The sequence below is a fragment of the Stegodyphus dumicola genome, chromosome 4 (genome assembly GCF_044657685.1).
Source record: "Stegodyphus dumicola isolate Sdum_Otavi_A_Nest chromosome 4, ASM4465768v1".
In the NCBI taxonomy this organism is placed as follows: domain Eukaryota; kingdom Metazoa; phylum Arthropoda; class Arachnida; order Araneae; family Eresidae; genus Stegodyphus; species Stegodyphus dumicola.
In genome coordinates, this window is record NC_140771.1 from 11,870,567 (window position 1) to 11,893,031 (window position 22,465).

The 22,465-nt window shown below is 31.5% G+C and overlaps 1 protein-coding gene across 2 annotated transcripts in view; it reads right to left on the reverse strand.

The window, feature by feature from the left end:
• The window catches only part of LOC118204531 (tolloid-like protein 1), a 122,244-nt gene that overhangs the window by 49,471 nt on the left and 50,308 nt on the right, over nucleotides 1-22,465 (reverse strand). For both annotated transcript variants that reach the window (XM_035376846.2, XM_035376850.2), the window contains exon 8: nucleotides 13,697-13,819. In XM_035376846.2, the coding sequence (XP_035232737.1) occupies nucleotides 13,697-13,819 (123 nt within the window). The remainder of the gene's footprint in view (nucleotides 1-13,696; nucleotides 13,820-22,465) is intronic.

Sequence of the window (22,465 nt, forward strand, 5' to 3'; positions counted from 1 at the left end):
TACAGACGTTTACCGTCAAAACTATTTTAAATTATAAAAAATTACTTCACAGAGAAACATTGTGAAATATAAAACAACTTGTTTCTATAAATCTACTAACAAACATATTGTGCATGAAGACAGTTGTTATTGGAATATGGTTTAATTTCTATCAAAATATCTACTTCCCTGCTTATTAAAGAATAATTAAATTAAAAAAAAAGATTGTAGGCATTCTGTAAAAGATAAGTATTTCCTTAAGATCGTCCTTTCTATTTCATGGTTTAAATAGTATGAAGTAACACTTCCAAAATTAAAAAAAAAAATTGCCTCTTTTTATAATTTTCTGTAGTTTTAAGTATAATTTTTATAATAAATACATTTTTGTAAGGAAAAAATATCTTACTAGTTGCCTCTTTTCAAAATTTTCTGTAGTTTTAAGTATAATTTTTATGATAAATACATTTTTGTAAGGAAAAATATCTTACTGTAGCACATAACATTATGAAATATATGATTGTTCTTATTCAAGCAAAAGTTTAACACGATACAATTTTAGGTAAATTTAATAATTTTCTGCTTCTAATTTCTAGGCTAACTAATGAATTATTTACACATCCAAGTTAACGTAGCAGTTAATAAGTTCAAATCAGCAATACTAACTCAAAAAGGAGTTTCTGCTTTAATCTCATAATTTAATATTTTAAGTTGCCATTCTTAATGTTGCACTATATTTTTCTAATATTCATGAAAAAAAAAAAAAAAAAAAAAAAGATTTTCCAGATTATCTGCACACAAGTTACTACTTACCACCTCATTTTTCTTCAGACAAGTAATTTGTCTTTAAAAGTAAATATTATAAAAATGCACCAAACTTTAAATATAATATGCTGTGTATCTTGCAAGTTTCAAAGAAATTAATATATTACAGATTTGTTTAGCAAATAATTCAACACTGCAATTTAAAATTATTCCGTAAATCCATAAAACCAATAATATTAGTTGCATATATACTTAATTGTATTATATTAGTTGTATATCAGAACTTGAAAATGACATTTCACAAATGAAAAATAATAATTTTTTATTTACAAATTTAAGCAAACAGTCAGAATAACAAAGTAACACTGAAGTTATAGCATACCAGTAACATCTTTTTAAACACACTCTACAAAGTTTTAAAGCAATAAATCTCTGGCCATTTCAAATGAATTTATAATCATAAGATACAATAAAATGATCAGAATAGCACATTTTAAAACTATTAATTAATACTCAATTCACAATATAAAAGCAGCAGCTATTCAAATTATTGAGGAACTATGATCTCTGAACTAAGATTAAATGAATAATCTTATAATAAGCTAGCTGAATTAATGCAAAAAATCAAAATATGTTTGCATATATGAAAAAAATGAGTCGAGTTGACTCAATTTATTTTTAATATATGTAGTAGCCATCTTTGCTTTGCAGACTTCTTGTCTATTTATTTCTACGTTAAAGTTCACTTCGAAGGTTCAAAAGATCTTTTGGATCATTTTCACGACACATCGCTGCACGTCGTATTTCATCCTACGAAATTATAACATCACGAGAACAGTTAATATAAAAATTAAAAAGACTCGCCACACGTTCATCGCTCGCCAGTACTACGGGGCTTTGAGCTTGTTGGAAAGAGCGACGTTCGTCAGACGACTGCCTGTGACGTCAGAGCTTCCTCTCGCTTCAGTGTCCTGGCTTCCTTCTGTAAGGAGGTGTTGCTTCAGGCAGGTCACAGATTCACAGATGGAGCACATGGAAATCTCGAAATCGCTGTGCCTGTGACATTTAGCATCATTATGAGCTGAGCTTAGAAAGAAATCTCAATATTCTTCTGATATAGCCACTCAATCACGTAAATGCACTGTTCCATATGAATGATCTAGTTCAGCGGTTCTCAACCTTTTGACTAACACACACCATCTAAACTAGGGGTCTTCAACCAGTGGCCCTCTGAAGGCATTTTAGTAGCCCCACACACATTTCAATTTGAAAAAAAAAATTGAAGAATTTAAAGAAAAGTTTGATTTCAAGAAAAATTGCCTTGTCAGCTTTTTGTCTTAAAAAAATTCCTTTTGTCTCGTTCTTGATATTTAAAACCTTTCATTGACATACCTGATATTATTTGAGATAAAATTTCCTTAAAATGACAAATTTTCAAAAATTTCACTTTATCTTATGTAATTTTAAATAATCAAATTTTGACTACGCATAAAATATCAGTTTTACAAAAAGGGTAGATTCTTATCTCTGTTGTAAAAGTGTTTAATTTCATTTGGTCTAAAGGACTTGAACACAGGCAATTTCAACAGTTCTTGAGTGATTTGGAAGCTGAATATGGTGACGTTGTGTATAACGCGGAAGTACGTTGGTTGAACCGAGGAAAGATGCTTCAGGGCCTGTTTTCTTTGAAGAGCGAAGTTCAACAATTCATGGAAGCTAAAGAGAAATTTATTCTCCAGTTCAGCGATGAGAAATGGTTGAGAGACTTTGCATTTCTTGTCGATATAACAGGTCATCTCAATGATTTGAACTACCGCTTAACTAGGAAAAGATCTACTTGTTCGTAATCTTTATTACTTTGTGAAAGCTTTTGGCACGAAATTAATCCTGTGGGAAAGTCAATTGCTAAATAAGACTTCCATCCACTTTCCAAAATTGATGGTGAGAAGAACCCTACAACATGGAATTCAAATAATTATGTACAAAGCAAGTTGAAAGAGAAATTCAAAAGCAGATTTTTCGATTTTTGTGAAAGTGAAATGCTCCTGAGAATGTCGCCATTTTCAGTTTTGGAAGTGTTCCGCCAGTATAGATTTACAGTGTGACTCTGCAGTAATATGCAAGTTTCTTCAAAATCCAAAAATAATTGATTTTTATTCCAAGTACATGACCGAAAACAAGTATCCAGAAATTAGTAAACATGCAATCTTCATGTTTCCTAACTTTGGTAGTACCTACATATATCAACAACTTTTTAATAAATTAAAATCCTAAAATTAAAAACAAGAACACGGCTGACAGGTCGACATTTGAAGGAAACTTTACGAATTGCAAAAGCAAAATCAATATCAAATTTCACATTAAAACTAAAGTAACTACCATCTCCCGCTAGTAATTTTAAGTTGTTTTTTTATTGTAAATGCATTTTGTAACATTGTTCTGTGCAATCATCTTTATACTTTTTTCCCATAGTTCAAAATGTTTCAAAAGATTTTAATTCGATTTTCATTTGACTTTTTGGAACCAATGTATATATATATATATAATGTACCAGCTTTTGTTCGGAATAAATAGATTGGTGAATAATCATAGATGTAGTCGAAGCTCAAATTATCAGACGATAAGTTTAAAGAACAGGATCCATTTATTATTATTCGGGAGACATAGCAGTTACAAAAATCACATCTCCGGAGTAAATGAAAAAGAACTACTAATAACTTTTTGTATGAAGTTTACTGCATCGTTACATTAAAGAAAAGACCCCGATATTCATTTGCGAGTCCTTTTATAGCCTCTGGAAAGGCGGAGCTTCAAAGAATTGACGTCAGCCTCGTCAGCCATTCCAGTTCGCTTTAAATATCTCTAGAACATTCTATAACCGTACGTGTAGAAAAGGCGGGAAAAACAACTTGACTACGGGGCTGTGCATTTAATTTCACGTACTTTCAAATAAGAGACCGTCGCCATTAAAAATGAAAAGAACATACAGTAAGAATTTTAAGTGTAATTTTGACCACGGAATTTTATATATATACAAATCTGTAACACTATATCTTTGCTTAGTAGTCTTGCAAAACAAACCTCCCTTTTTTATATAAATTTTCTGACTACACTATTTTTTGACAGACATGTGGCCCGCGGATCTTTGTGAATTTATTGATGTGGCTCACAGGCAAGAAAGGTTGAAGACCCCTAATCTAAACAAAAATTGAAAATCTTTAGTACCACCTCTACAAAGTACTACTACCACCACCACTTTTGAACAAAGCTTCAGATCGCATAAATTTACGAGTGTTAGAGAAACAACTCAATCTGGATGTTGGGGTTTTAATTTTGAATTTAAGAGTTAAAAATGCTTTATTTCTTGACGTACTACCTATTTTTCTCTTGCATACCACCGGTTGAGAACCCCTGGTCTAGTTTAAAGCACATACTTCAAAAACGAATTAACTTAAGTATTTGCCTTTTTTGAACTCTGAAACGGAATAATTTTCACCCACTCATTCGAAACTCAAAATTATTGCTAAAATCTGACGAATTTCATCCATTGCAAGAAGAATGTTTTTTACTTTTAGCAAAAAATGTGGTTTGGGGCTGGTTTCATTAATTTTTTTCTGTGTTATTAATAGTTATAATTCCTTATAATTTTAATGCGCAGAAGCACGTACTTACGTGATTATGCGTTACTGATGTGATTTGTTGATCTCTTCAGTAACGCTTCTAAGTTATTGCTTCCAAATAATAAGGAGCATTTGTCTTTTAATTCAAATTATGCTGCTATTTTCATTTCCCGCTGTACAAGAAGAATGGTAATTACAGTTACTTTAAGAAATTTTTCAGTCTTTTTAAGATTAAAATCTGCATTAATCACTTTTTTTACAGTTGAAACTGAGCATTTTAATGATTTTGCAACTGTCCTTTGACTTGACGTATTTTCTTTTAGCATTAACCCTTTGCGGCACAGTGTGTTCGGTCTGGACACACCTAAAAATTTTCTTCTGTACACACAGAAAAATTGAATGAAAGTTACTATAGGTTACTCTGAACCTTCTTTATTTATAGTAGATGGCAGCTTAATACAAACCAGTCCATATATTTTAGCCATGTTTAGTTTTTTAAGACCCTCATTTTTCAAAGAAATCCTCCAGATTTTTTTAGGGTATTAAAAGGAATTGTTTGAAAAGAAATTTCTATGTTATCTTTTGGCTGTATGCTAATCTCCTTATTCTATATTAGTTTTAAATTTTAATTTGAAATCTTGTCCTAAAATTCAAACGGCGAACCCAAGGTGTGGCCAGACCGGGCTCACCGATCATCTAGGATAACTGAGAGTCCGTATTCGTTGTTTCTCCGCCTCTCATTGGTCAATGCTCCTTTCGGCACTCTTTTCGAAGCTCTTTTCAATCAGTGTGCCCACTTTGGGCACACCCACAAAATTAAACTATAAGTGCTATCTTCACAAAATTTTACTTGTGTACTCCTCTAGGCCTAATTAGACTGCCTACCTTTTTTTTTCTTTTTTTAATCAAAACTTCAACTTTAAAAGGTAGCGTGCCGGAAAGGGTTAAATATCTTACTTTTGTAGTATTCGAAACATTTCGTTTTTTCCTTGTATTCGTATTTGGAACAATTGTTCCACTTCAAGTTAAATTTTGATGTTTTTTCCCTTTGTTGTTGACAATTGCCTATCGTAGTTTTAGATATCGAAAATCCGCAGATTTCTCATTTTTTTTTAATAACTAGACACGAATAAATCACTTCGGAAAGAACACAGACATAGCCTTTCACCCATTTCTGCTTTAAAAGCGACATTTTGGATTTCCAAGCAGATTTTTTTTTTTTTTTTTTTTTTTTTTTTTTTTTTTTTTTTACAATAAAGCAAAGACATCTAAAAAATGTGCGAACCGCCTCTATATTTTGGAGATAAGCAATTTTCACTTGATTTTTTAAAATCAAGATTGAAAAACCGATTTTGGGGCGATTAATTTGGTCTTACTCTTCTGAAATTAAAATCCTAAAACTCTGAAGCAAAACAAATTCAGACAGTTGAGTCAACTGTTTACGTTAAGTACGTTTCTTTGTAAATGCATTCTTAGGAAACGGTTTTTATTTTTATTGCGAACAACAGTAGGAAGTAATATCAATGTTACAGAACTTATTTATGATATATTTATTAAATGTTTTCGCCTGGATATGGTAGACAGTATAAGTAATATTTCACATCTCTACATATAATAAAAGGGTCTGCCTGTCTTTTTTATTTTTTTTATTTTTTTTATTTTATCTTTTTTGATGGAATCGCATCATATTGAATAGTTTCAGTCTTTTAGAAACGGGGTTTTGGCAACAGTTTTTCATTCAATGCTTTGTATACTGGACTGCTTGACTTTTGAAAACATGAGATAAAATATTATTAATTATGCATGCAACAAGCGCACCGCAATCTTCTTATTCTGACGCGCATGTGTCTCGCGAGGCACAACAGAAAAAATTTTCTTTTTTTCCCCCTCTCTCTCTTTTTATTAGCTAATGGTAAAGAGGTTTGTATATTTTGAATTATGTCATCCACAAAGCAAAGTTTTGATTGGTTATTGGTTTCTGATGATAGTTTCATTCTTTTAGAAATATGGTTTTGGCAACAGTTTTTCATTCATTGCTTTGGATATTGGACTGCTGACCGTTTTCTCTTGAAAATATGAGATTTATTGTTTATTTCCTTGTAATTTTTATACCATCTAAACAAAAATTGAAAACATTTAGTACTACCACAACAAAGTACTTCTACTACCACCACTCTTGAACAGAGCTCAGATCACATAAATTTACGAGTGTTAGACGAAAAACTCAGTCAGGATGTTGTGGTTTTAATTTTGGAATTTAATAGTTAAAATAACTTTGCTTCTTTGTGTACCACTTATTTTTCTCTTACGTACCACCGGTTCAGAACCCCTGCTTTATACCATTTAAATTCTTAAGACTTTGGAACGGGAATTTGGTTAATTTATTTATTAGGATAATTAATATTTGTATTAAGGAATACTGCTTATTTCATTGCAATTTTTATATACATATATTACATTTTTACTGAAATTTCTGTTTTTTATTTATTTTTTTTATTTATTTATTTTTTATATAAAGTTGTTCTGCAAAGTAAAATTCTGTGCAGTTTTTAAATTTAATGTTTGTTGTTCCCTTTAGCCATTTTTCTGGTACATTTAAAACTAATCTTAACATAACAACAGACGGAGGCTGGCCGCGTAGCGGCTAGTTAAAAATAAAATAAGTATGTCATAAAGATAAACGCATGCTGGTACATTATATCTTTAATGACGACAGAATTAAAACTATAAACAACAATAATCTGTATAAATTAAATGATTTAAAACGGCACACATTTATAACACGAATTTGAGTTAAAAGGACGACACAGAAACTTGCTTTTACAAATGGGGAAAGCTTCCAGTCACTAAGCGGAATTAGAATTTAAAGTGGGAGGATTTATATCCATTGCAGTTGAATGCCCGCATGCTATAATCTCACTGGCCATAGCACTGGGCCATCCGTTTGATTTACGATCTATTTTAATGCGCCTCGACAATGGCTGTTTATCGGTAACCACGGACCAAGATGATGAGAAACTTGATATTCATCCGCCGGATAGGCGATTTAGCACAGAATTCTCAACAGTGGCTCATTATTTACAGAGCCTGAAGAGCTTTTATCGCGAATTTTACTCTAAAGTCAAGAGCTCTGTTCGTGAAGTTTCTATCAGTACTGGAGAGTGTTGTAAAATATGCAATTCTAACTAGACATTAGTTAACAAATTCATAGTTATCAAAAATGTGTTTTAATTGCACGTAAAACTTTTATTTGTGAATTAATTAGTCCAAAGGGGTTTTGTCCCTGAAGGACTATTGTTTTCGTTTTGCGATTTTATGTTGAATCACTATAAATGTCCGTTTCACTTTTCAAACTGTTGACACCAAATACTAGAGTCCTGCATTATATTTGAAGAAATTAAATAATGAAAAATCTGCATAAATGTATGTATGTTTCTCGCATTGTGGTCAGGGCTTAATTTCTAAGATTAGAAGTGCCGGAGCCCTACGGAAGACTGTCAGCAAAGAGGAACAAGAGTAAATAAATAAATAAAATGACTATTTATTCATTTTATTTATTTATTTTAACTCATTATTAATTTAACTCATTTAAATTAAATTTAAATTTAACTCATTATTAATTTTGAAATTAAAGTGTTAATTATTATCAAATTAATTGATAGTTATTTAATTAATGTTTATAAATAGTTATTTAATCAATAATTATTATCTAATTAATTAATTATAATTTAATTGGTAATTATTAGATAATTAGTTATTATTTATTGAAATAATTAAAGATTAAAGTAATTAAATGATTAAAATTAAATAAAATGTAAAGAGATAAATTAACATTTAATACGCGGTTTTTAATATAATTTTATTGTTAAAATAAAATTTTCAAGATAAAATTTCTACTGAAATTGTTATTGAATTACATAAAAGAAGGGCCGCAGCCTTCTTATTCAGGGCTCCTGCGCGTTCCGGCTAGAATTATGATTTATTACAGAAACTAAGAAGTACCGGAGCCGAGACCCGGTGGGCTCCGGCCCAATTTAAGCTCTGATAGTAGGGGGGGAAGTTCTTTTATCATCACAAAAAAATTAAATATACTTAAATTATAGCTGATGAAAATTCCTGGGCAAAACAGAATGAGGGTATAAGTGGGTGGAAACAAAAAATGTGGGGAATCTTAGTGAGACAGAACGTTCTCTTTGACCGCGGCTCTCTGCTGATATAATTATAGCCATCAAGCAGATGTGTGAGGGGTAAAATGAGTCCCGAATCTGACTCCTAAGAATGAATGTAAAGTTGCTGGTTACGCTTCCCCCATTAGTGGATACTGTGGGAAGACGATGTATAGGACGTGCTTGAGCTGTTTTATCTCAGTATTTCACGCTTATTGTACTCGCTATCACTTAACGCACATTTAAGAACACAAATTTTCCTTCTGCGAGGATAACTAACTGTAACCATCGGTAACAATACACTAGATACGATGGCATGGCAAGAAATTTACGCGTTCTTAAACAAACTCCCCCCCCCCACAAAAAAATTTATTGATTTTCTTAAAGGGAAAGGTTTTCGCATGTGAGTGAGGGTTCTTTACTTGAACGTCTCATGTTCTCATGAGTTCGTATTTCTAGAGAAATAGAGTATTGCAAGGTCTGCTTGTTGTTAAACTAAAACGTTAGGAATTCTAAATTTTTCCCCTCTAAATTGTGGTTCAGTTTTATAAAGAGAAGTACCGGGGCTCGTCTTATTTAGGGCTCCGGTGCGCTCCGACTAAAATTGTAATTTATCTTAAAAATTGAGAAGCACCGGAGCCGGGCTTCGGTGGGCTTCGGCGCAATTTAAGCCCTGATTGTGGTAAAACAACGGTACATAGAGCCATCGAATTACGAATGACGTCTTCCTCCTACGAATATGGGCACGTGGAAGACCCAATTTGAAATTTGAAATTTGAAATTTGTTTTATTATCGATTTCCTATTTTGTAAAACATTAACGAATTTTTGATTAACAAACTCAAGGATTTCAAAGCGAGAATTGGCAACATTCTACGGGAGGGGGGGGGGAAACCTTTTTATCTCCAGCGCGCGGAACTGTGCATCGGAAATGCTAAAGATAGGCTCATTTTAAAATTATTTCGCGACATTGCTATTGAACTGGATTTTAGGGTTTAAGTGCAAAGAACATGATATTTAATAAATAAAAGTAACACACAAAACGTTGAAAAAACGCCCCTTTGGATGTAATTTAAAATCTGAAACCATTCAGATTTTTCTTTTCAATATTTTTATCTTGAGGATGTTTTTTTAGCTTTTTATCCTAATTAATAAATTAATTAATGTTAATTAAAATATTCATATTTAACTTCTTTCTACTTAACCAAAATTTCCTCAAGTGCTTCGTAACTAAATTAAATAAAAATATCAAAATATTTCTTTTTTATTTATTTTTCTTTTTCTTCAAAATTTTTCACTCCTATTCTACATCAAAATAATTTTAAGGCGCATAAGGTTTCTAATTTAACGAACCACTTATCTTATCATTTCGGTTTTTCTGCACGTCTTCTTTAGACAACATCCACAGTACAACGCAAATTCTTTAAAGTGTAAAGTAACGGCACATTTCAAAATTTAGCAGAAAGCGTATGGCAGCTTAGTTTGGTGGTTACCCTGCTTTAAATATCATTCTGTAAGCTTTAGCCTTCTGAGAAAGATTTGTTTGAAGCGATTCTTCTCGACTCATTAACCAGGGGTAGTCAAGTTTTATTACACATTTCGTCATATCGAGTAGGACACTACGCGACACACGCCCTTAATCCTGGAACGGAAACTTAAAAATTGAGCTCTCTGTTAAGACCCGGCCGCTGAACTAGCCAGCTGGACGCTTGTTTCATCTCGGGTGCACGAAAACCATCACCTTCATGGAGACCAGGAAGCCTTCCAATGATCCCTGCCATTCCAAATGTTTCTTATTAAATGATAAACATCAATACCCAAAGTTTCAAAAAATTATGCAGCAACTCTCTTTCTACAGCCTAGACCTTTGTCAAGTATAAGTTCTCATACTGCATAAATGTAATGAACATTTACGTCATGTGAATATGTTCCAAATGTTTCGACTTGTCAACTTAATAAACTGTAATAACCTTTTATAACTGCAATAAACCCCGTGGACACCTCTTTAGTATTATTATTATAGTTCAGTATAACATTGTATTCCCAGTATTCATTATACATATATGTTACTTATTATGTGTATCTGTTATTTTTGTTACACCAAAACAGATGTTCAATCTAATTTGTGAATTTCTAATGGTATTGAAAGTACTATATTGTAATATCTTTATATCGTAAATCATTATTTTTAATAAATACTAGATGTGGGATTTCAAAATGTAGCATAATAGGTAAACTCTGGATCCTATGGAAAATTTTAGTTGCTCATTTCTCGACCTTTTTTTTATAAATTCTTATAAAACTTAATTTTTTTAAACAGTTAGCATAGGAAGGCTTTGCCAATTGACCCATGGTACATCGCTGGTGTCTCACCCGTCACTTTTCCTCCCCCCCCCCAGAGCCGCTGCTATCATAGCACAATATTGAGCCAATTATAAATCAAGTTCTGTTGATGCTATGAATTACATCCCAGTTATTTAGAGTTTTTGTTGAAAAGGTGTCGTTCTACCCGAAAATTAACAGAGTTGCTTTTCTATTAACTTTCATTTCGTGTAACAGTAAGGTAAAAGTGTGTCTTCATTTTGGATTTTAGTTTCGTTATAGGACTTTTAACTAAGGCAGACGGGACGAAAAGTTGTCTGATTATTTTACGATTAACTGAATAGTTAGCAGTAACCTTGCATTTAATGGCGCAATCGTATAACAATATTAAGAAATATGTATTTCATGATGAGCTATACCTGTATGTGTATAGTGGATTTCTGGTATCTCGCACACTTCTACCTGTACTTGACCTTAAAATAGCACAAAATGTATGTCGTTTAAAAAATGAGGTATTCTTGAGTACCGAAAGTCAGCTCATAGTAAAGAAAGTAATTTCACTGTTTCAAACTTTTATTTGAGAGTATTATTATTTTTATCGTAAAATATATTGTTTAAGAATTATATTTCTTTATATACTGCTCAGTAATGTTTAACTTGCTCCATTAGAAAGTTGCCTTTTTCATGCACAACGAAATGAACAGTGATAAATTGTCATCGCATTCATATCTTTGAAGCGGTGGATATAAAATTCACATATTTTATGAATATAGGATTAAATTTTAAGACCATATATTTAGAATTAAATTTTACGACATAAAAATGTCATTATTATTTTAGAAATTACATTATATTAAAAATTCCAAATTGTACCTAGAAAGGAAAACTTTTGTGTTATTAATCGTATTTAACCTTAAAAAATAGCTATAGCGTTAGCTTTTCGCGAAGTTGTACTCTAACACTCTTTCTAAATCTGCATGCTGTCTTATATAACTTGTCTCAACAATTTCTAATTTTGCTATTAATATCCAATTCTTTGAAAGAATTCTTATGTTCGAAAATATTCTCTTTTGAATTATTCATTTAAAATTATCTGACTGCAACTTAGAATAAAGGTATTTCACACAATGAAAATGTTTTAGTCTTAATTTTGAAAAAAAAAATTAAAACTCTAGGCAAGTGAAAGTCATTCTTTCAATTTAAAATTAAAACGGTTTAAAGTATAACTCTTTGCTTTGTGTTTCAATGCGAAAAACTGAGAACTGAACAATGTAAATGTGAGTAAATATTTAAATTTTGTTTTGTTCTTCAAGAGTGTAAATATTTAGAACAGCATGAAAGATACGTGTTTTTTCCCTGAAAATATGAGCCATAATTTTCTTTAGAATGTCATCTATTAAGTTAAATCTGCCCCAGACAGGTATCGCACGACAAACTTTAAGGAATCACGTATCTTTAGATAATTTGAAAAACCGAAATTTTATAACACTTTTACATTAAAATTCGACTTTTTATAAACATTTTAAAACAAACCTAATGTAAAAATTCACTATAGAACTGAGGCTACAAGAAAAAACAGTTTTAAGTTACCATTTAAAGAGCCATATCATTTGATAACATTTGCATTTCAGCGAATTCCACGGATTTAGTTATCTGAACTACCACATGTTGTACTTATGTACAGAGTTTTATATAAATATTCCCACAATTAAGCTTATATCTATTTATATAAGCATTTTATAATAAACGCAAAGTAAAAATTTCCTGTAGAACCAAAGTTACGATAAAAAGTAGTCCTAAGTTACCATTTACAGAGCCATATCTCTTTATAACATTTGCATTTGAGCGAATTCCACATATTTAATCCTGTGAACTATTCATGAAATGCTTATGTACATAACTTTATGTAACTATATATTTTCACGTGACGAAAAAATAAATTTATATCTATTTATATATTTATTAAACTTAAGAAAATAATACGCTTCCAAGGTAATTTCGTTCTTAAATGAGGTTTAAGAAAATTGTGATTTTTTCCCCTGCCTGCTTGGATATGTAGGATTTCTTTGAACTCTTTGATTAGAATTTCAAGAAATTCTTATCGATCGTGTGAACAATATATTTATATAAAATAACCAGCTGTTGTACTTCTGACATAACAGTTTCAAGAATTTTATTTAAATTTGAAATCTCACGAAAATTTTGACTTCTCACCTGAAAAACAAGAGTAGGATTAAATGATTAAAAATCTTAGATCCAAATTCGTCTGACAATTATTTAAATTTTGTAACCGTGTTAATGTAACAGTGAGTCTAATATGTGCTAAAATGTGACGCCCGACAGGTCACGCAAAGATGCAATGTGAGATTAGAAGAATTCGGAAATGACCCATACTGGGTCACATAAAACACAAAGAAGGTAAGTTGAGTTATAAGTTTTAGCGATGAGTCAACGTGGAAGCAGAGAAAGAGCGCGCATCTCCAATTACCCCGAATGACAACGTATCAGTTCACACGTATCTCTATTTTTCTGAAACTAGTCAAAGAAGATATGTATGTTACCACAGTTCCGAATAATAGAAGTCTCTTCCGACTCTTCAGTATTAATGTTAACAGTACGTTCTATTTTTATGCATAAAATAATCCTACTTTTACATGTTAAGATTTCCAAATTAATACATGTATACGTCTTTTGTTGAGACCTAATATGATGTGACCTTTCTCCCTCAGAATAGATGTTTTACATTAAAAGCATTTACAAACTATTACAAGAAAAGGGAGTTTTGAAAAAGAAAACATTCACTAACTGAAAGAAGATACAGAAATATAAAAAGAAAACATAAATTTACCTTCATATTTGGCTTGAAATCCCTTATAAATTGAGCCCGCATCTGTAGTATGGTATGTGACAAGCATTCTGTGACCTGTGGATACAAATCTCTCGCCCAAAGTTCTATTGCCGCAGAACCTGCCTAAGAAAAGGAAAACGTCACACAAATATGTAAGACCTCTCCATGTCAATTGTAGTAAAATTATTATTTTTGGGTTGATGAAGTAAAACGAATTTTATACAGTCTTTGGAAATTGGTTGAATGTATAATGAATTATCGCAATCATTCGTGTGTTCTCTCTTGATATGAGTGGTAGCAACAGCAACAACGAACATCTTTAGTTCGGATTCCAATGACAGGTGTTAGTTTTTCCCTTTTGGGGATGTTAGTTTTTCCCTCGCTTCTCCTCTTCCATCACTGAGGGATATCAGGTTTTTTGCATAGGAAATATAAGGGTTAATTTTCTTATGTTACTTATCCGAAAAACTAATACGTCTGGAAATATAGCTCTCTGATAGTCTTAAGTTCTGATAATTACTATGTTAAGTTTTCTGTGAAGAGTTTATAAGTGCGCTAATCTTAATTGTTGTATAAATTTAATTAAAGTCACTCAGATCTTTTTTAATTAGATAACTGCTGGTTATTATATATGTCGTCTATCTTACCATCCATTAATATTATTGTGAATAAATAATATGCGTCGCTCAAAACAGTAAAACATTCGTGTAACATTATAAATTTCATTCCAAATGAATCTATAATCACCACAGAATAACAGAATGTAAGGCACTATCAAACAATTATCTGTTTAAAAGATTTCTGATTCTTCCTAGCAGCTTTATATAGAGAAATTAATTCTATTGATTTCAGTAATTCCTGAAATTGTGTTCTAAATAATTAGCAGCGCTTCTATAATTATATTTTTAATATATATTAATAACGTAACTAGGCAAGTTTCCCTTTTATTACTTTTACAAAATCTTTTGATAAATACTTGTTATTCCTCTATTTTTAACTCTTTCAAGACTGTAAAGGAACATCATAATAGGGTTCTTTTACTGTTTTTAATAACATTTTGGGTTTTCATGTTAAATGATTAACTCATTTATTTTTTTAATGTTAAAGTAAATCGAACTGGAAGATAGATACTCCAAAAAAGGCGATCTGAAACATGTCCCACTTCTTCAGGAGCAAACCAATAATCTTTCTAGATTTATAGAGCCATTAGATTATTTTTGTGAAGCAGGAGACATGAAAAAGATCAATGTCCTCGCCTGGACTCGAACCTGGACCTCTCGAATACGCGACGAATGTGTTATCGTTACACCCCGAAGGCGTGCTGGAAGAAGGGAGAAAATACCTTATAATGTATTCAATTTTCAAGTGTTTGTGAGAGAAACAAGAATTTTCTAGAACGAAATTGTTGTTTTGATTGATCAAAATTGAAGTTCTCTGCATTGAAATATCTAAATAAGTGATATCGTATTTCAGTCGAAAAGTAATATAATACCTTACATAGCATATTGACAAATTTTTTCTCAAACGTGAAAAATTTGAAGACAAAGTTAACAGAAGACATTCTACTGAAAATTCCTTCTGACGCTCTTGTCACAATGAGGATTAGACTGTTAAGTAAAGGTTGAGTTTTTCACATTTCCAGCCTTGAAAATGGGAATGGAAAAAAAAAAAGGCCTCAGCATTTTGGATGGAAATGGGAAGGGTCAGAAATATTTCAAATAAAGAACGTACTTTTATTCTCTATGCTATCATGATTTGTTAAAATATCCAGTAAAAGTTTTAGAAAGAGGAAATTACGGAGGGTTAAGGCATTAATATTCATTCAGTGCTTAGAGATATTCATGGCAAGTGTATGTGTACAAAAGAAAAAGACTTTGTTAACATTGATTTTGTTATCATGTTTAATTTTGCCAACATTGAAACTCTCATAAAAATGTTTAGCTCAGTTATCGATGCAATTGGAGAATTGTCGTTTTCTTAATTTCAAAACTAAAATTAAAAAAAAAAAAATGAATGGAAAGGTTTATATGGCACAACCCTTTTTCAGTTATCTCAGTTTGAAGCTGGATGACAACATTATTGGCAGACGTTGAATTTCCATTTATGCTTCACTCTTTTACGTGCTCTAAATTTTCAAAAATTAAGTTTTAGGAAAGCGAAAAGTGTTAATTCTATTGGTGCAAGATGAGTTTTATATAAACTAATAGCTGCGCGAGTGGCAATGCCTTCGATCTGGCATACGTAACTCGAAAATATAGAGCAAAGGTAAGTTGAGATCATTCGAATGAGTACTAAATGAAAATTCAGCCTGAAAAAAAAAGAATTAGTACTTATAAAATGGCAAAACAGTTCTATAATTCATAAACCAATATCTTACCAGAAAACTGTTTTCAGTAAAAAAAAAAAAAATTAGATAAATAAATGAAATCAGTATTCAAAGAGAAAAATTATTAAGACGAAATTGCGTAAGGAAAAGAAAACAGTGGGGTGTAAGAATAACGCCATATCGTCGAAACCCATCTCTGTCCGAAACCGCGTCTCCGTTATTATGCGATGACCAACCATACTGTGTCGAGCAACAAGTTCGATGGTCCCTTTAAATCAGGGTTTCTTAAACTGTGGGTCGCGACCTCCAAGGGGTTCGCGGGACCTGCAGCAGGGGAACGCCAAAAATTTTAGCAATTTTGATATTTCTTTAACTTATTATGTAATTTTACAATTACCAAATGTTTTTTCCACAATGCATCTGCAAATAGATAAAAATAAGGCAATACAGACAAAGAAAAAACGAAAATGCTTCGACGCATTCCTTTTATACTATAAACGTTCATTTTCCTTGCTTTGCACGTGACGCTGTCATTTCGTCTGTTATTTGCTTAAAATTTTCACATTGCTCTACGTCAGGGGTGGCCAAGCTCCTTAATAGTCCGAGCGATTTTTCAAAATTTGAAATTTTTCGCAAGCCGCAATTAAATACGTCTTTAAAAGGTATGCAAGAAAGGTATTAAAAATGTTTTTACATAAATTGTATTTATTAAAAACATAATAATAATAGTACAAAATATGTGTATTGAATTTAAATATTAAAAATTAAACACATTTATTTTACTTCTCTTGATAATTCTTTAAAATTTGGTGAACAATTGGTGACAGCACTTCTCGGTAATTCTTTGAGATCATCGGTGTTTGGATTTCACAAGTTTTAAAGTGGAATAAAATAATTCACACAAGTAAGTTGCTGCGAATATTGAAATAATTCGACAAGCAGCCTTTTTTAATTTAGATTCGGTACAAATTTCCTTCGATTCTGGTACAAATTTCCAAAATTCAGTAATCGGCTTCGATTTATATTTTAATTGTAGAGCTTGATTTTCTTGCATTTCTATCAATTCTAATTCTCCAGATGCTTTTTGGATCATAATTATATTGGAAATGGAAAACTCACCTTGAATTATGTTAATTTCAAATGGATTCAGAAAAAAATCAAGAGACGATGGACGGATATGAAATTTGTTACAACGTTGCATTTAGTCCTTCATGTTTGTTGTCTGTAATTTAAAAGACATTTTGAAACACATACGGAACGATAATAATTTTTTTAAAATATAATAACACAAAAATGAAAAGGGAACTGGGGTACATTTATCGAGAGCCACAAATAATCCTTCAAAGGGCCACGTGTGGCTCGAAGCCGCAGGTTGGCCACCCTACTATGTCTTAAAATTAGATATTAAAGTTAGTGACCTAAAACTGTAAAAGTATATTATAGTACAAGTGAAAAAATTGACAGTTTCACTCGCTTGCGGGTCGGATTTGCGCAATACTTAATTCAAAAAATTTCTGTAAATATTATGGGATCCTGGGGGTCTCGAGAAAATCTCAGTGATAAAAAGTGGTCGCGACTGAAAAAAGTTTAAGAAACCCTGCTTTAAACTATCACGCCATATTAGCAGGAAGAAATGAAGAGTTCATTATAAATATTAACGAACTGTAGAGCCATTAGGTTATTTTGAAGCAGGAGAGATGAAAAATGAGCAGTGCCCTAGCCAGGACTCGAACCTCAGACTTCTAGAATACGCGCGAGCGTGCTGGCCATTACACCATTCCAAGAAGGCATGCCAAGAAGGCGGGAGAAACACCTTATAGAATCACAGCAAAATAAATAATTGCAGATAGCTAGAGGAAAATGTGGATTTTGAGCAATATATTGGCAATTCAAAATCTCTTAGCTTAAATCGCAGTTCAGCTAATTGTCTGCAAACTGATCAGCTGATTGACTACTCATTAACTAGTCCCAGCTCTTGGAGCCGCATTTATATAGTGTGGCACGCACGTGGACATAGTGAAGCACAAGCTCCAAGGAAAATCGGCCGAGAAGAACATATTTGCCCATATTCTGAGGTTACACCTAAGTACTTTTAAAATTTAAACGTTGTTGGCCTCCAAATTGTAAACTTTACAAATCTATATAAGAAATAAACGCATTATACAAAAATTGTGGCCACAAAAACGATTCAAAACACATAAAACCATAAAATTATTGCTTTAAAATTAACAAATAAGCAGTTAAATTGATGAAACTGTGTATAATGTTACAATAATTCAGTAAAATAACAATACAGTAAAAGAAGTATTTAAATATTTCCAGATATTTGCAAAAATATCATTTTCAAAACTCTATATCTCAAATATTTTTTTTATCCTTCATTGTTCTGAAAAAGGAACAGAAGATATCCGTTATAGTATCTGTTATTATCTTCTACGAAAATCTCAAGGCTTTATACAACTTACATTTAAATACGTCAAGGCTTAAATTTAATCGAGATACAGGAAAACGAGCTGTTTTTGAGAAATAAAAAAATCTGATGTGGACAGCAAATAACTTCCTTGTACGGAATATTAAATTATACGCATTTTTTTCCTTGAATTTCATTTAAATTGATTGGATTGAATTATATCTATTTCAGCGACAGCGCATAAACCACAATAGAATAAAGGCACTCTTTAAAATTCACTGTATTTGTTTACTATAACGACACTCTGAATGCACAAAATTTATATCATTTGAAGAATTATCTTATCGTTGCCACATTTTCTATTCAAATACTATAATAAAGCTAGAACGATGTATGAAAGAAATTAAGCAAACAAAACAGAAAAGAAACAGTTTTTCACAAACGATTTAGTATTTCTCATTCAATTAATTCAGTTCTCACTTCGCGACAAGGCAAAAATAAATAAAAACTCAAAATAGCCTTATTAAAAATTACGAAGTAAATCTTAAACACTTATTTCCTGGAAAAAATTCCAGAAAGGATTAAGCATGATTTAATTCGCAATAATAAATGAAGGCGTTATTTCTGTTGTTCCAAAGCTTAGTCTCTCTAGATTGGCAACAAATCTACAATTCTGCTGTTTCAAATGTAAACAAAATATGTCCGCCATGTTATTTAAAACTTAACCGCACTTAAACAGCTTTTAAATTGTTGATAATTGTACAAATATTGCTTCCAGAATTACGAAAGGCATAAAAACCTTAACCGGAAGATAAGAACAATATAATTCAATCATTTTTAAAGCATAAAATGTACAATTTACAAATATATAAGAGTAAAGAAACTGAGATCACTGTGCCGAGTAACAGAGTGGATATATATATATATATAAATATAGTATTTATATGCGTTTGGTGCGGCCGATTGCAACCAAAATACGAGGTGCACATCTACATGTTACAGCAGTCCTATATACAAAATTTCAACGTTCTGAGGCTACTCGTTTTCGAGTTATGCGAGATACGTACGTACGCACGTACGTACATACATTCGTACAGACGCCACGAAAAATTCTCTTCAGAATTAATTTTAAAGCAGTTTTATAATTTTTTGAGGAAACGAGTCTTTTATTCTGTTCTTACGTACAGATATAACTCAAAAACATCGTTAAATTGCATTCGATAGCGGTCAAAATGGATATTTTCGTTGAAATATGCTGCCTGAAACTTTTCGCGATTACAATACTTCCTTTTTACTTCGTACAAGGAAGTAAAAAGCCCACTAAACCATATTAGAAATTCATAATAAACTTTGTTTAAAACAAATTTTTCCGCTCTATTCAGTGGTATAAAGAGTGAAATTCTGAGAGCAGGTATTTTTTCTTTTAAAAGTCAAAAGAAATTTTGTCATTAAATTAAAGAAAAACTAACTTAAATCCTGAAAAATCACTATGTCATACGCATCTTCATCGTCCCGATAACATGTAACTAAATGTCGTAGCTCCGAACCTTATTGTCTTAGTACTATGTACGAACTCTCATTAACTCTTTATCTTATAATAATAGAGAACAAAAATAATTACAACGACTAATATCGTAGGCCCCTAAAGCAATAATCGCCAATGTATCAAATAATTTTTACTTGGTTTTCTGTCCGACAGACAAATTAATTTCATAAACACTGACTTGTACTTCCATTAAGAATCCGTCCTCAAAAAAAAAAAAAAAAAAAAAAAAAAAAAAAAAAAAAAAAATCTGAAAGGTTTCAGACTTTAAATTACATCCAAAGGGGATTTTTTTAAAATGTTTTGTGTGTTACCTTTATTTATTAAATATCATAATTCTTTGCACTTAAACCATAAAATTCAGTTCAATAGCAATGTCACAAAATAATTTTAAAATAAGCATACCTTTAAAATTTCCGATACACAGTTCCACGCGCTGGAGATAAAAAAAAGTTTTTTTTTCTTATAGAGCGTTGCCATTGCTCGCTTTTAAATCGTTGAGTTTGTTACTCAAAAATTCGTTAAAGTTTTACAAAATATGAAATCGTTCATAAAAGAAATTCCAAATTTCAAATTTGGTCTTCCACATGACCATTTTCGTAAGAGGATTACATCATTCAAAATTCGATGGCTCTAGGTACCGTTGTTTTACCACAATGCGAGAAATATACATACATTTATGCAGATTTTTTATTATTTATTTTCTTCAAATATAATGCAGAACTCTAACATTGGGTGGCAACAGTTCGAAAAGTGAAACGGACATTTATAATGATTCGACACAAAATTACAAAACGAAAGCAATAGTCCTTTAGGGACAAAGTCCCTTTGAACTAAAAAAGAAAGCAATATCTTGTTTTGATGTTATTAGTTTCGATGAACCCAGTTGAAGTGACAGCAAACCCATTTTTAGCAGAAATTAAGAGACATTAAATACTCCCCAAAATTTGAAATTACGAAGTTTCATTTACGAGTTGTTCAGAAACAAAGGGTGAAAGCTAGAGAACGTAAAAGCTCATCTCGCGTTGAAATATTAATCGATTAATTAAAATGAAACCTCCATCCCTTCGTCCCACTGGAATTAAGTTATATCTCTCTATTCGGCATCAGATCCGATGTTGCAACTGCAGATTGCTATTCATAGAAAATGACTTAGTGTTTAGATCTGCATATTTATAATGTTAATAAATTAACCCGTAAGTTTCTGATACAAATTTAATTGCGCTTGACCCAGAATGGAAACTATTTCATTGGATCTTATAGCGCTTGAAACGCAGAAGGTGAAGCGTTGTTGCAGCAAGAAGTTTCAAATCTTCGATTTAAATGTCAAGCAAAATAAATAGGAAAACAAGCAGCAGCTTTCTTTGGAAACTATTCTTCATTTGATTCTTTTCATGATGTAATGGAACACATTTGCTTACATTATAGCATGCCCTATCGCCATAACTCTTTCATCAGGAATTATCTTCAAACTTGTATATCTTTAACAAGAAAAGAAACATGCAGTGTAAAATGAAAAATTAAGTAAAAGAAGGAAGCCATAAATTGAAGCAGATTTTAAACAAAATTCCATCGATTTCAAGGATTATCTGAACTTTCTTAAAAGCGGATAGTCTTGAATTTTTTTTTTTTTTTTTTTTTATCAGTAGACGAATGTTGATTAATCGGCTTACAGCTTTACGGACTTGTATGAATTGTATGACTTATCTTGCATGAATGACAAATATATTTGCTTCCTTGTAAGCATGACTAAAGTATTTCCTATAGACATGCATAAAAAATATTATGTTGCCTCAATCTAACAGAGAAAATAAAGAGCTTAAGAACATAGGATATTGATTCCAAACAAATTAGTTAGCTGCAGGGTCGTTTTCATGGATTCACAATTGTGCAACTTAACATGAGACAGTTTCCTTTAAAAAAGTAACCTATGACGACATCTCTCTCCTTAGACAAACAGCCCTTGTCTTCCTTTGCCTTACTGAATTAAACACATAAATATAATAGAATTATCTCTCTCACTTTCGCTATTTTAAACAAGAAATGAGAGAAGTTTTTGAAAAATGCAAAAATTTAGTTTCAGCGATAAGTACAACAGCAGACTATGAAGTGAACGGTAAAAGAAATTTTTTTAAATCAAGCCGTCAGTCAATTGAGGTAAAAACTTATTCTTGAGAAAAATATTTTTTCATTGTAGAAATATAAGAAGAAACAGATGTTTTAACATCACAACTAAAATGGGGATACGAGAAATTTATTATTAGGCTTCCTTCCTTCGACTTCCACGAGTCAGAGCCTCCCTGCGCGTTGGATTATCCTATGAGTCGTTAGGCTAAATTTATTACATTTTATTTTAAGAGTTAAGCAAGAAGTGGTAGCTTTTATTTTTTATTTTTATTTTTTATTTATTTATTTATTTTTGAGAAAGCTTCAGATGTTCAGTTTCTGAATGGTGCAAAATTAGAGCTATTTGATTTCGGCATTTTTGAA